The following is a 14,599-nucleotide window of genomic DNA, read 5'->3' on the forward strand; positions in this document are numbered from 1 at the left end:
AGAAATTAGGACTATTTGTCTTTCTTTTAGTCCCTGCATAGTTTCTAGTTGTGGATATGTTTGCACACAGTAGCTTGAGACTATAAAGGAAATCTGCTCTTCCTCTCTTCCTGATTGGTCTGTGGCATGTAAAACAGCATGTCTGTAGTCATTTCAGGTCTTCCCACTCACCCTGCTAAGATGGAGGTCTTCACTGCCGAAAGTTCCAGTTGTATGGTAGGTTTAGCTCCTTTCTGAACTACTTTCGTCAGTGATTTCCCTGCCTCCCAGCCCAAGTCTTTATTACATACAACTTGTGAAAATTGCCTTGGCAACACTCAGGGTGATTTTGCAGCCCAGAAGGACTAGCCATCAGGAAGAAGTGTTCTGCCTGTCACCCTCATAAATTGGAAAAAGAAGGGGAGTAGTGTAAGCTCTAGAATTTATTCTGAGCTGAGAGTTTGTAACTGTGGGGATCCAAGGTTGGCAGTTTGACTCTGTCCTCAGTGATACCAAAGACTCCAGGGGTAGATCTCCAAATAAATCAGTATCCTAGGAACCAACTTCCTCTTTGCCTTCTCTTAACTGTACTTCTAGAACTGATGCCTCTTGGACACGAGAATCTCTACAGGCAGATTAGGCATTTGTCCTTGCACTTCACAGGTCATTCCACAGGCATCTTGCCTAGTGAAGGTCAAGAAAAGATAGCATAACCAGGTACTGTCCTTTTCTCTGCTACCAGTTTGATCTTGTTGGCACTGGTAGTTTGCGTAGCATAACTCAAGCCTTCATCTCTTTTGTCTCAAGACCTCTCTCTGGTCAGAGCTTGTGCTTTCATGCAGCTCTCAATTCCTGAGGATCTCTATATGGGCCAACCTCCTCTGCAGGACCAGTAGGGTGAGTTAGTAAGAATCAATGCAGCCAGAGCTGTTTTGATGCCATGATGTTTTTCAGTGACCTGCAAGACCTTTGCTGCTTTTATGAAGCTGCTTCTGAGTTCTCACACGTGCTCTGTTGCAGTCTGAGAATGCTGCTCCTCATAACAGGGATGCTGCTCTTCTGCAGTGGTCGCTGCTTAAGCTAGCAATAGGACTGTTGCTAACTGGCTAAAATAAGTGGGTTTTCTGCTTAGTGCATTCATTCTTCCATCCCTGCTTTGAAATCAATTACTTCCTGATACCTACTTTTAGATATCAGGAAGCTGAGCTGTCCCTTAGCTTTGGTCAGAACCCACTTGGCAGCCCTCTCCCACAATTGTCTGCTTAGCTAAGGTTTCTGTCTTTTTTTCACCTACAGTTTATCAGTTTAAGGGATCAGGCAGAACGCATCCCTTTGTCAGAGACACTATTCTGGACCAGTTGGTGGCTGCCCTGTTTTAGCCTCCAGTCAGCTGTTCTATCCTCATCTCTCAAGATGATGGCTTTCTTGATTAGCATTCCTCTGCCAGCAGTGCAGGTGCACCTTGGATTACTGTGGCTGATTTGCTACACGCTCTTCTGTGCTTTGCCTTTGATCTCTTCAGCAAGTATTAGACTTCTCATCCAGTAGACTGGTCTCCCAACTCTCCTGAAGCATCATACTTCTGTGACTGAGTATGCTTCATGTTTTCAGTGTCAGGAGACCTCTTAGTCTATCATCAGTGGTCCAGACTTTTAAGAAGTCTTCAGAATTGTTTATGCCCATTTTGGGAAAGTGCAGCCAATCAGCTGCTTGACACATCTGTTGAAGTAGAGCATGCTGCATTGAGACCTGCCGTGGGCTTACAGAGCTGCTGCAAAGAAACCTTTACAATTGTGCAGGGTATGATTGCCCACGCCCGGCGGACAAGGGAGGCACCATGAGAAATGTCTTAATCCCAGGTGTCTGGTATGCTGTTACCTACATCTCTCTTTGGACCTTCACCAAAAACTACACCATCCCTCAGCATCCTGAAGTTGACAGTGTTTTGGAGGGCAGCTCTGCAGTTGCTGTTTGTGTGTGAAGGGCTCCAAGACCATCTGCTATTCTTCTAATATATTCTTCTATTAATTATAGATGAAACCTGGACCAACTACATGTTCTGTGTAGTAATTAGAGCAAAGTCAAAGCGAGTCACTTTTAATGCTGTTTGCAGCCTTACCTAGAGTTGTGACCAGTATTTTCATAATAAAGGAATCACAGAATGTGCATTACTTTTGCAAAGCTGTAATCCCAATAAACCATCTCCTTGAAGCCTTTGGAGATGACATTAAGTGAAGATGCCAATAGAATTGTGAGTGATGCCTGTGTCTTTCTTTTTAGGATGATATGCACATGGTGATCAGAAAATGGCTCTCCAGCACAGTTCCCAACCACAAACAAATGGGGATTATTGGTGCGGTTACGATGATAGGCAGCGTGGCATTAAAAAGGTGAGAGAGAATGTAGCAAAGATGAATTTAACGTGCTTTCAGTTCAGACCAAAGTGGGAGTGGGACAAAGAAAGGGGGGCATTGCCTTCTTGCTCATGCACATCTTGGTCAAATCCAGGAACTTAAAATTCTTCTCTGCAGACTGCAGTATTTGGTGTTACAACCCATTCAATACTGCTCACCTGCTGCTAATCTCAAATGCGTCCTGAATTTCTTGTTAATGCCTATTCATGGATACCTTGACTAGCACCAGCAGGACCTATTGCTTGGAAAAAAAATTGAACACTGGTGGACTGACTGCAGATCAGCTTCTGACACTAAGGATGAATAACCTAGTGTGCTCAATGTTTGAATACAGGGAAATCTAAAAGAGAAGCAAAGAGAAAGATTGTTACTGCTGTGCTGGACATTGGTGTGACAATTGCCAATGTACCGTATAAGTAATTTATGAACAGCATTCATAAACCAGGCAAACTCCTGATAAGACCTGTGAGAAAGATTAAAGCACCTGGAAAATAAGAATTTCACTGGTGTTGGGAAGAATTATGTAGCTCGCTGATCTTGCACTTCTTAATAAAATGCTTTTGCTGTTTATTACGTGAAGAGGAAAGCCCGTCTTACCTCCAGGCCCCGAGTCAGTGGGCTTCATTATGGGGATGACTAGAGGGCTTTAGGTTTCAACAGGTTATAAAAAGCATATCCTTGAAGAAGATATCGAGTCTTGTCCTGAGGGTCCCAAACAGCAGCAGGTCTTTTCCTAATAGTGTTCCAAAGAGCACCTTTTTCATGTATAATTCTCCAATTTCTGGAAAGAGAACCTTGTGTGTGTGATGGGTTTTGCCATCTCTTAAGTGTTATGCAATAAAAGCAAGATTATCAATTGCTTTCAGAAATGAAGGAGATGGTAGTTCATTGGAGAGACCAGAGCTGAATAGCGAGCGTGATGGGCAGGTGAGTGCCAAGAATGGGTACTTACTGGGGCAGTGTGGGAGAGAGGGAGGATATGGTCAGCAAGGAGATGTGACTGGAAACACAATCTTAGGTGAAGTAGTATGTGTGTAGCTTTACTGGGCCTGGGATTCTTGTATATTGACTGCAGAGCCAAGAACCTATTAAAAATGGTTTTGCAGAAACAAAGATCTATATTAAGATAGCATCTGCTGGTCTTGCCTATGGCTAGTCCAGGACAAGCAGTATTGCAGCCATCTAGTAAAAGTCTTCTATCCAGATGTTATTTCAAACACAAAGGAAAGAAACAGGACAATCTGCTTCAGTGAGCCAAAGGCAGCCTTCACCTTCCTCTCAGCTTGGCAGCAATGCCTTTCAGGCCATCTAGAGAAAGCACTTCTGCTGTACAGGGTTGGCCTAGCCTTGGCCTTTTTTCTTAATTCCTTTTGAAGAACCTTCTTCTAGGCTGGCACTCTATTTGGTGGTGCTGGGCAGACTCTTTTGTGTTACTTCATGGTGGAGCTGGGCTAGGGCCTTAAAAGACCTGTGTGCCTTCTTAAAACTGGGTCTTTGCAAGACCGGTCACCATGGGCTGTTACCCTAGAGATGATGCTTTGGATATACCTCAAATTAGTGTAAAAGGGACTCAAGGTAAAAGCTTGAGTTGGATCCATTTACCTTACCCATTTCTGCAGACTGCTCTCTCCCCTTTCAGCTTTCTACCTTGCTGGAACTTGTGGGCTTCTGCTGTGAGCAAACACCAGAGGTCTTGGCTCTGTACTATGATGAACTTGCCAGTTTGATTGAGAAGCAGAAGGGGAATTTGGACTTGCAGCTACTGGTACGTTGCTGAATAGTTTGAACTTAATCACTTATCATGTTTCTGACAAATTCATTTGTTTTTCAGGCATTGGCAGGACAGAGTCAATTTGAGGATTTCACTCCAGTCTGAGAACCCTTTTTTTTTGTTCTAGGCATGCTTAAGGGCCTGTAAGAGATTGATCAGATACAAAATCCCCTTTCAGCTCTCTCAGCTTTTTTTGATTGTGGCAGATTCCTCATTGTGCTTTAACAGCTTCCTTTATGTGAACTTTTACATGACAACAGGCAAGCCTTTTAAAGGAAATTAAATTACATTTCAGAGTGTGCTTTTAAGATTCATAGGTAAAAGTAGAATCTGAAAGAACTTTAAACTTAGTATTGAAATTGGCTTCTGGTCAGACTGTTAAGGCTATCTGATGCCTAAGGACATTTATGGTAATAAATAAACAAATGGTATTTACGGTAATAGGAAGAAGTTTGTGAAAGCCACGGGACAGCTCTTTCTTCTGGCTGGGGACTCTTTTTGCATGTGTGCTGTGCCTGCCAGCAGGGTAGCAAGCCATCTTGGGGCCCAGGAGAGCATGGAAGGCTGCTGTGGAATTGATCACTCTTTGTGGCACAGGTGCTTTTTGCACCTGCTGGTTACAGAGAGGAGGAACTGCGTGTTAGAACGAGGGAAGGTGACCAGGGAGCTGTGAAGTGCTGGCAGTCACTCTAAACAGCTCTGTGCCTAGGGCTACAAAGGCCAGTCTCCTGAGGTCCAGCTGAGTGCTCCAAGGAGGAAAAGTAAAGGAAGGAGGGTTTCTTCTTTTTCCTTGCAAAACTGAAATGTAAAAGCAAGCTAAGGTTCTTCTCTCAATTTTTGTGCAGATTTTTTGGGGTCTTCTCATTGTCTGTTTGTCCATACTCTGTCACATCTATTATTTTACTTCTCCCTTAATTGTTTCTAACAATGTAAGCATGTGAAGCATGTGGGACACATTGTGTGAAATAAAACTTTGCCAGTACTTCATAGCCATTTCATTTTGATGATCAGCTCTTAGGACAGAGAACTTCCCATGGCTGCTTTCCTCTTCCAGCCAGCTGCTCTGCCTCTCTGAAGCACTGTGGAACTTTGGAAGCCCACATCCAAAAAGCAGGGAAGAAATTGGTTGTGCATGCTTAGCAATGTTTCCTGGCTTTGTCTCTAAAGTCAGGCCCTGGCTCTCCTTGCAGGCAGTGGGCTTCATTGCTGTGACTGTTCCAGGATACTTTTGCTTGGCCTTATCATCTGCATTTTCCACTGCTGTGTTGAAGCTTTCTTCACTGAGCCCCTTTGCTGAGCAGGTTTTTTTGCTTTCTTTATAGGACGAGTTTGGGAGGAGTTTGGTGGAGGACTTTCCCAGTGACTTTGTGGTGGATCTCAACCCCACAGTGGATGGGTATGCTAATCACAGGCTAAGTATTTGTAATGTTTCTGTCATGGAGAACTGAGTTTGTCAACACGAGCTTGTCTGTCTTTCCTTGCAGTTCGTTCTTGTTCCCAGTGAAGTCCTTGTATAATCTCGATGAAGATGAAAGTCAGGGAGCAATTGCTATTAACCTCTTACCGTTGGTGTCGCAGAGCGAGCTTGGCAGGGTCACTGATGGAATGAGTAACCAAAGTAAAAGGTACTTAGACACTTAACTGTGGGATAACTGCATAGGTAAAGGAATTGTTTTCATTTGGTGCACTTCACTGCTATCAGCCCTGCCTGCTGAAGTGCCTGATAAGGAGCTGGTCAGAGAATTTACCATTTTCCAGTGTTCTTTTCCTTCTCTTGCTATTAGATATATTCAGGTAGGTCTAGAGGCATAAGCTGGTTGGGAACTGGCAGTCTGTTCTGGCTCAAGCTGTTTAGGTGATCTTGGGTAAGTCATGTTGCATCTGCCTTGTTTCCCATCTCTCATGTGAGAATAGTAGCTCTTTCTTCCAATGTTATGGTGATATTGAATGCCATATTGAGATGGATAGGCAACTCTGAGGTGGCAAAATTAATATTTTGAGTGATGATTCTCAAACAGAGAATCACCAAGGACTTAGTGTGCGTCAGCAGTACGTGATTTCTTCTCACCTTCAGTTGTACTTTGACAACATAGATGGGCTCCAGGGCAAAACCACAAACATGCAGCCACAAGTGAAATCTGACTGAGAAATATGGGCTTTGTCTTTGGAGAATGGAACAGGAAGCATGTAAGAATTAAAAATATCCAATTAAACAGTAGAATGTCAAAGTTAAAAATAATAAAAGGCTTTTTTTTTTTTTTTAACTGGCACCTTCATATCATGCATAATTTATTGTCATAAGATTTTGTTGAGATTTCGGTTGTGCTTAAAAAAAGACATGGTCACTTTAAAATAAAATATAGCTCCTTTACATGCATCTATGGAAAAAACTTTAATTTTCCTCACTCAGAATGTGAGCAGCGGCATGCTACAAAACATTCAAGAAGGTTTCTCCACTGTTCACAGCTGTCTTTTGCACAATTTCTCATAGTTCCTTCTGAGTTATTCAACTTTGCTTTTTACCAGAAATAAATCTGATGCTGTTTTTTGTCCATTACAGCAGTTTTTCTGTCCTTATGTGCTTTTTTCCGGAAAACTGGTGATCACCAATTTTTTTTTTTTTTTTTTAACCATGTGCATTTTGCTTTGTGTTGCTGGGACTTGCAAGAAGCAAAATAGAAGGCATAGGCAAGGTGGCATGGGGAGGACATAGGACATAATGGAAAAGTGATGGGCATTTCTGGAGGTATATAAAACATAGGACCCACTCTATTTCTTTTTTTTTCTTCTCCCTCCCCTCCCCCCCCCCCCCCGCCCCCCCAGGGTAGTGTCACCGATGTGTCTGTCACCCTGTTTCCGATTGCTGAGGCTCTACACTGGGGAGCAAAACGGTGGAAGCCTGGAGGAGATTGATGCCTTATTAGGTATGGGAAACGGACCTTTTATAGAGTGAGTCTGTCTGACTTGTTCCTGTCCCAGATCTGCAAAGACTTCCTGCAGTTGTAGGAAGAATTGTGCGGTTTTTGAAGGAGGCTGAGATGCTCTCTTGCCCACAAGGAGGAAGAGAGGCAGGGGAGATAATTGCTTTGTTGGGGATGGAGTGGCTGACAAGGCTTACTCCAAATACCCATTGGAATTGATACAGGCTTTGGTAAGAGACTTTGTCTATGCAAAGACTGAAGGATGGGTAGCAAACCCAGTCCAACATGTTCTCTTCCTGCTCTGTCCCAGGTTGCCCCCTGTACCTGACTGACCTGGAGGTTGAAGGGAAGCTGGACTCTTTATCCAAGCAGGAACGGGAGTTTCTGTGCTCACTCCTGTTCTATGCTCTCAACTGGTTTCGTGAGGTGAGTAGAGCTTTGTCTGCAGGTTCTGGAGTGTCACTGAGGAGTATCCCTTATAAACACTAACCCTAGGCTTCAGGGGTGCAATTGTTGTTTAAGAGTCTTGCCTTTTAGAAACCTTCTCCAGAAAGGTCCTGGTGATCTCTCCATGTTCTTCTCTTCATTATCATTTACCATTTGTCCTGCTGCTGGCAGCAACTCTGCTTTCTTGGACAGAGGCTCTAAGGACTGCCTTGCTGATATGAATTTTCCACCTGCTACTCAGCTGCAGTCTCTACACTCTGGCACATTTTGGTGTATGAAAATTGGTTTTGCTGTTGTAGGGAGGATGCTGTAAACCCCCAATATATGTCTATACTATGAGGTAATATATGTCTAAACTATGAAGGGGGCATCAGAAAGAAAAGGTCAGTCTCACCACACTGGAGAGCAGAGGAGTCACCAGCTGGTCAAGGGCATTGATTGTTGTCTTCTGCCTGGCATGTGTGAGGCCCTGCCTGCAGTACTGTGTCCAGTTTGGGGCTCCTGTCATTCTGGAGTGAGTCCAGCAGAAGCCACCAGGCTGATGAGGGGCTGGAGCACATGGCATATGGGGGGAGGCTGGGAGAACAGAGGTTATTCAGCCTGGACAGGGGAAGCCAGAGGGGAGGGCATGTTGTGGTCTTTTGCTATGGTGCCTTTCTTGGAGATGCTCAGTGCTCTACTAGAAAAGGCTCTAAGCAACCTGTTTAGTTAGTGCTGCTTTGGGCAGGGTGTTGGACTAGAGACTTCCACAGATCCCTTGCAAATTTGGTTGTGATTGTGTGCTTTGTTGTATACCTCTGTGAGCTTACAGAAGGGTGAAATGCAGTGCCTTCAAGCAGATTTGGACCACGTATTTGCTAGCATTGATGGTCAGAGGGAATGTTCCCTGCTGGGGTTATTTTGATAACATGAGCTGTGTCAGAGTTGGTGCAGCTCCACATCCCCAGTCCTCCCTGTTCCCGCCCTTCTCCCAGGACTGCCTCTTTCCTGGCATACCTGGGAATTGCCAAGAGGTTTCTAGAGGCACAAGCAGCACAGAAACCTGGCAAGGTGCTGTCTGCTAATTCCTCTTCAGTTAATATTAGACCTGTAGGTGTTGCTCTATTGCTTTTTGTAGATTGCACCAATTATGTCCATGTTCTCATGGGCTTCTGAAGAGCTTTGTTCATGCAGTCTGGATCTGGTCACACAGGCCACTTGTGTTGTGTTGTGTGCTTATTCAGGACTTGAGGATGTTATTCAGAAAAGAAAAAGGAAAAGTGGGTACAAATCTCCCTGAGTCAATGAGTTTGGTTTGTATCTCTAGGTTATAAACGCCTTCTGCCAGCAACAGGACGCTGAGATGAAGGGGAAAGTTTTGACTCGATTAGAGAACATCACAGAGCTGCAGACTGTGCTGGGAAAATGCTTGGCAGGTGAGTATGAAACATTTACACGTTCTGGGCCTGCACCAGCTGTGAAGTGAAAGGGATTGGCTTAAACATCAGTGGAGGAAGTATATGGTAACACATGCTGCATTTTTACAGTGGCCTAAGAGTTCATGCATGGACAGCTATTGTTTTTAATTTGTCTGAGTCCAAACTGCTCTTCTCAATCACGTCCTCAGTGACATCTCTTTGACTGTTCGCAGGCAGACTTGGCAGAATCTGCCTGAGTATGGTGGATACTGGAGTGAACCAGCCTCTCTCCTAAAGGAACAGTGTGTTTCTCCAGTATTCAGGTTGTAACAAGCTGTTAAGGGATGTTATAAGAATCAGCTGCCTCTAGCTGCTCTAGGCCCATGAATTCCTCCTGCCCAGCTGCTAGAGCCCAGCATGGAGACTCCAGGGTCTCTGTCCCAGGCCAATGGACACAGCTACATGGACTGCCACAGACAAGGTGCTGCCTTCAACAGCACCTATGTATATGACTCACATAAAACATAAGTACAGACAGCCAAATCCCCATCCTGCTCTTCAGCTGGTTAAGACTGAAATTCACTGGTGAAGGCACACACACAACACACTTTAGAGTCACAAGCACATGAACATTCGCAGATCCCACAAGTATTGGCACAGCCCCTTTCTCTGCCCAATAGCCTGCCCGGATCCCAGACCTTCTAGTCTGCCTCACGGGTCCCCTACTCACTGGCTATTCCAGCTTGCCACTTGCTAGCGAACAGGCACGCATGCTCACACACTCATCTCGCAGGCACAGGCTCCATACACAAAGTCTATGTGACCCATAGAGATGCTCCCAAGAACTATGGCACCCTTAGCTGCTAACACTGAAACTCTTGCTCACTCCAGTTGCTGACACCGCAGGCCCAGGGTGGTCCAACTCTAGCTGCTGGCCCAGTATTTACTCACACAGGTCTCTCCACTAGTTGGCTTTTAGTCCTTGTGGTATGTGTGTGCGCACACACACACACAGAGAATAGTGAGTTTACACTGAAATATAGTTAAGAAAGTACTTAAGAAGGAGATAGGACAGACTGCAGTGATCAGGCACAGGGTTCAGTTGGACAAGCATACTGATTGGACAGTTCTACTGACCAGCAATGCTTTACTCATCACCAGTCCCTTTTACACTGTTTCTGCCCATTCTCCTCTTTGTTTCTCCCCACCCCAATTCCCTGCACATTCCTTCATTAATTTGCATAGTTCTACCCTCCCCCCCATCAGAATATCCCAAATCCTCAAGTTCCTCTTTTTCCTCCCATGTTATCAGTTACAAAGTCCAGGTGTCCATTCCCAAAGCCTTGCCTGGAGTTTCTTAATGGCCCATCAATTATAAACTGGAGACTTTTGGTCTTTGGCATCATCTCCATTATCCCTTGTCTACCAGGTTTGTGTGTGTCTGTTCTTGTTTATGGCTTCTCTCTTTACTTAATATCTCCTGTTACACTGAAAATGTCTTTGGTAAGATAAACGTAATGAAGAATACACTGTCACCTTCCACATACCCTTACACAAACTATCCATTAAGAGGTGTGTTTGTAAACCAACGGACCAACTTCATCCAAAATAAAGTGCAGCCTCAACACCTTTCTGCTGCTCCAAGAGCACTACAAGGCCAGCACAGAAAGGGCTTAGATGTGCTAAAACAGCCCTTTAAGTTTCACCAACATGGACAGATCTCCAAGGACAGCTGAGCACTTGTTATCCTCCCTTGCTGGAGGAATGCAAAGAGCTGTAATTCCAGGACAGTGCAGACATAACAATAAGGCTAATTGGAACTAAATGCACCTAAGCATAAGGGCAGAGGGATGTTCACCAGGACAGTGAAATGTATGGTACTTCCTCTACATATGTATCTTGCCTGTATTTTTTCATTCAGGAGCTGAAGTAACCCAGTTTCTACATTTTGCCTCTTTCAGCAACCCCTGGCTATGTCCCACCACCAGCTACTTTTGATTCTGAAGTTCTGGAGGCCGTGCCGTCCATTAATGCTGGTGGTCCAGTGAGAAAAAGGAATGGTAAAGAAAGTTTAAAACATTTAAGCAAACAGATGTGATGTGGGGTTTGACTGGCATATTGCGCTATAGCCATTGCACTTGTGTGTGCATAAAGTACAGAATTCCTCATAAGGTCTGTCTAGCTTGAAATCTTACCTGATCAACTGCTGTTGCAGCTGAAGAGGAGATGTAAAAATAGTCTACTCCAGACAGGGGTTGGATAGTCTATCTCCTTGGGAAAGCTGATGCTTAACATTTAACAGTGAAAATTCAGGGCTTTCATTGACTTTTTTCACCTGTGAAAGTATTTTCTGCAGCAGTCAGTTGTTCTGCCTTTGATGGGTTCTGGTACTGAACCTGTGGCTTGAGCTGCCTTGCAAATCTCTGACCTTTAGGTTGTACCTAACTGATCTCTTAGGAACATTGTCATGGCTCTGCTGTGCAAGGAAATGCTTCCTTCATCCTGTCCCATTGCTAGCTCCCACAGAGAAGAAACAGAACTTGCCTTTTAGTTTTTCAAGCTGAAGTAGATTTGCTTTTTCTTTCTTTTTCTAGTTATATTTCTAGTTTAGATTAATATTTCCTGGGAACATGTCTGCCTTTGAGCCAGACTGAACAAAAGTTCACATTCCATTCAATGAAAACAACTGGAAGAGGCCACAGATTAGAGAGCCCTTTTCTCCTGTGCCAAACCCATTCTGCAGGGACTGGACCTGTCATGTAGGAGTGATTAAGGCAGAAGGAAAGTTATGACTATGTTCTGCAGGCAAGAGGAGGATCCATCACTTCAGATACTCTATTTTGAAGGAGCAGAAGTAAGTGCTCAGACTAGTAAGCCCAGCCCAGCCCAAGAAATTCCTGAGCTTAGCTTGTCTTGCCTACAAAAAAATCAGTAAGTGCTGTGACCATGGGTTGCAGCCTTGAGAACGCACAGTTTTGACACCAACCTTGCTCCTCCTTTAGGTGTGCAGCATCTCATGGTAGCTGAGCTAAATTAAATAGTTTACTGCCAACACTTAGGGGAAGGCTTCACTCTCCCCCTTAACACCTCCACTCTCAGCTGCCTGATTTCCTGCCCCATGTTATTACATGGTAGCTATTTTGGCTATTTACTTTTTGCAAGGTTAGTTTTTTGGTATTTTGCCAGGTTGACTGCTTAACCAGTGATCAGGCTTCCTGAGTCAGTGCAAGGCAAGTGTCAGGTGTGTGTGGCTGTGAACAGGAGAAAGGGAGGAGGAGAAGCAGGACTACTCCTGAGCCATTAGATCTGCTCAAGCACTGTCATAAAATCTAGCCTAAAACTTCCTTAGTGGAAAGGGAATAAGGAGCTCCTTCGGAGAGACATAACATATCAAATTAACTTTCCAGTCTGATTCAGAAGGTTTATTTATTGTGACATGGAAGACCTTCTCCTGCCTGACTCTGCTCTTCCAAAGATAATGCAATAAAAGATGCAGCTTCATTGATACTGTTTCACTTCATCTATGGCCTGGCCCCCAGAAAGGATCACAGAGATACAAAAGTAGAAATCTCTGATGCTCATTAGCATGGCAGTTATAAAATGGCAGATGAAAGTGTATGCCAAACTTTGCACTTGTTGGGGATTTCCGTGAGCATTCCCTTCTCCAGGTTGCTTAGGAAGTTGAATAAAACCAATTCCTGAAGGACTCAATGGCTGATTCCATCTGAAAAGTGCACATTAAATGCTACCCTTTGCTCCTTCTCCTCTAACAAGCTTTCAGTCCAAGAAAGCACTATTCCAGTTCAGTTCCTTAATAGTTTCTGGTGTAAAACCTTGTCAAAGTCTTTTTGGAAATCTAAATCTCTTCTGGTTGATGGACCACTTTTTAACCACATGATACCAACACCCTGGCAGGCTAGTGAGGCAGAAGCTTTGCAGAAGCCCTGCTGACTTTTCCCTAACAGACTGTACATCCGTGTGCTCAGTGATGTTAATTTTTTATTGTAGACAGCTCTACCATTTTCCCAGTGATGGAGAATAGACTCATCGGTCTTTAATTCTCTGGATTCTCATTAGATCCCTTTTTATTAAGAGGAATTATGTTTGCAAGCTATTGGTCCTCTGGCACTGTGGCCAGCAGTTCTGACATGTCACATTTGAATTCCTTTGGGGACCTTGTGTGAATGTCACCTGGCCCTGGTGACTTATTGGCTGTCTGTTTGGTCTAATATATCCTGTGCAATTACTTGAAATCAATGCAATTGCTTTGATCTATCTGCTACATAGTGTGTCAAGTATGAGAATCTCCCTACCGTTGTCAGCAGTGAAGACTGTTGCAAGGAATTAATTGAGTTACTCTGCTGTTGGCTTGGCATCCCTGCGAGTCCCTTCTGTAGTTGTGTCTTACCTGCCTTTTCCAGGTTCTCTTCCTTTCTCAATACTGTCTCTGAGGAAGAAACATTAAATTTTCGTTCAAGCATTTTTTTAAGATGATGTCCCACTCATTTTTGCAATCACTTCATAATGCTTAAACTACACTAAGAATAGTGAGACTTGCTTTAATTTCTTACTGTGATTTTATAAAAGAGAAGCTGGTTGTGGGGAAGTCCCAAATGCATTTGACTCTCTTCTGGACTGTGATCCTGGTTATGGATGACACACCACCTGTGCATGCTCTGTGCTTTCTTAGGGCTGATTAAAGTACAGCCTGTGCCGTTTCCCTGGCTGCAAGTGCTGTCTAGTGTTAAGTGCAATGTAGCCTTTGTTTGTGAAGTTGCTTTCTCTTTAAGGAAGGAAAAAAAAGACTGATGGCAGCAAAGCCGGCTCTGCAGATCGTTCTCAAGCAGATGACAGTTCTGAGGGAAACCAGCCTGATACTGAGCTCTCTGAGCTGGAGAAGGTAGGTATATACCTCTGGGGACTTGCAAGAAAGACAGACTAGGGAAGATGACATAGAAGCATAAACAAAGAGGGGTTGTTTATTTCAAAAGTTAATGACAGTCAAGTGGTTCAATTCTGCTTTCTGACACCTGCCTCCCATCTGAATTTTCAAAATTGTCTGCTGCAGAGGCCAGCCACTCTCCAGCAGGCAGTGTGGTTCAGGGCAGGGCAAATATGCAGGATTATCAATAATACTATTAGTTGCTCTCTGGTTAAGACTATGAAAGGTTTCTATTTTAAGCCAGTGTCCCATCTCTCAAATTACTGCAGTAACCTGCCATTCTTAGACTCAGGTCAGAAATTGTGAGATGAATCTGGAAAATACAAACCCTGGTAAGGACTGTATCTCCCACTGATTCTAGTCTACTTCAGTCATGGGTGCTCATTTTGCAAATTTTCCTGGAGGTATTTAAGCAATGTATTCATGATAAGGCATCTTTAAAATTATCCATTTTCATCATACGCTAAGAACTATTTCCCAAATGTATCAATTAATGAATTATTGGATTTTATTTCTTGTTCTTTTGAATAAGCTCTTACAGTATTGTCATCATGTCTGGAATGCAAGATCTGTGCTGGCTGAAAGAGAGAAGCCAGGAGAGTGTGCCCAGCTTTGGACTTAACATCCTGGGGGCTGGTATCTCATAAGCATCCCACAAGGCCCCAGTTGTACCACTGTTACTAATAAATGTTATTGAGAGTCCATTTTATCAATTTCAGCCAGGCAAA

The 14,599-nt window shown here is 43.9% G+C and overlaps 1 protein-coding gene across 9 annotated transcripts in view; it reads left to right on the forward strand.

Moving 5' to 3' along the window:
* FANCD2 (FA complementation group D2) overlaps positions 1-14,599 on the forward strand; it is a 63,821-nt gene that overhangs the window by 30,829 nt on the left and 18,393 nt on the right. For 8 of the 9 annotated variants that reach the window (XM_030043673.2, XM_041118678.1, XM_041118677.1 and 5 more), the window contains 10 exons: positions 2,260-2,369; positions 3,260-3,320; positions 4,033-4,158; positions 5,487-5,560; positions 5,649-5,789; positions 6,988-7,088; positions 7,396-7,511; positions 8,839-8,947; positions 10,891-10,989; positions 13,720-13,829. In XM_030043673.2, the coding sequence (XP_029899533.1) occupies positions 2,260-2,369; positions 3,260-3,320; positions 4,033-4,158; positions 5,487-5,560; positions 5,649-5,789; positions 6,988-7,088; positions 7,396-7,511; positions 8,839-8,947; positions 10,891-10,989; positions 13,720-13,829 (1,047 nt within the window). The remainder of the gene's footprint in view (positions 1-2,259; positions 2,370-3,259; positions 3,321-4,032; positions 4,159-5,486; positions 5,561-5,648; positions 5,790-6,987; positions 7,089-7,395; positions 7,512-8,838; positions 8,948-10,890; positions 10,990-13,719; positions 13,830-14,599) is intronic. The other variant, XM_041118682.1, reaches the window with a different exon arrangement.

This window comes from Aquila chrysaetos, chromosome 20, assembly GCF_900496995.4.
Source record: "Aquila chrysaetos chrysaetos chromosome 20, bAquChr1.4, whole genome shotgun sequence".
Taxonomy (NCBI): Eukaryota; Metazoa; Chordata; class Aves; order Accipitriformes; family Accipitridae; genus Aquila; species Aquila chrysaetos.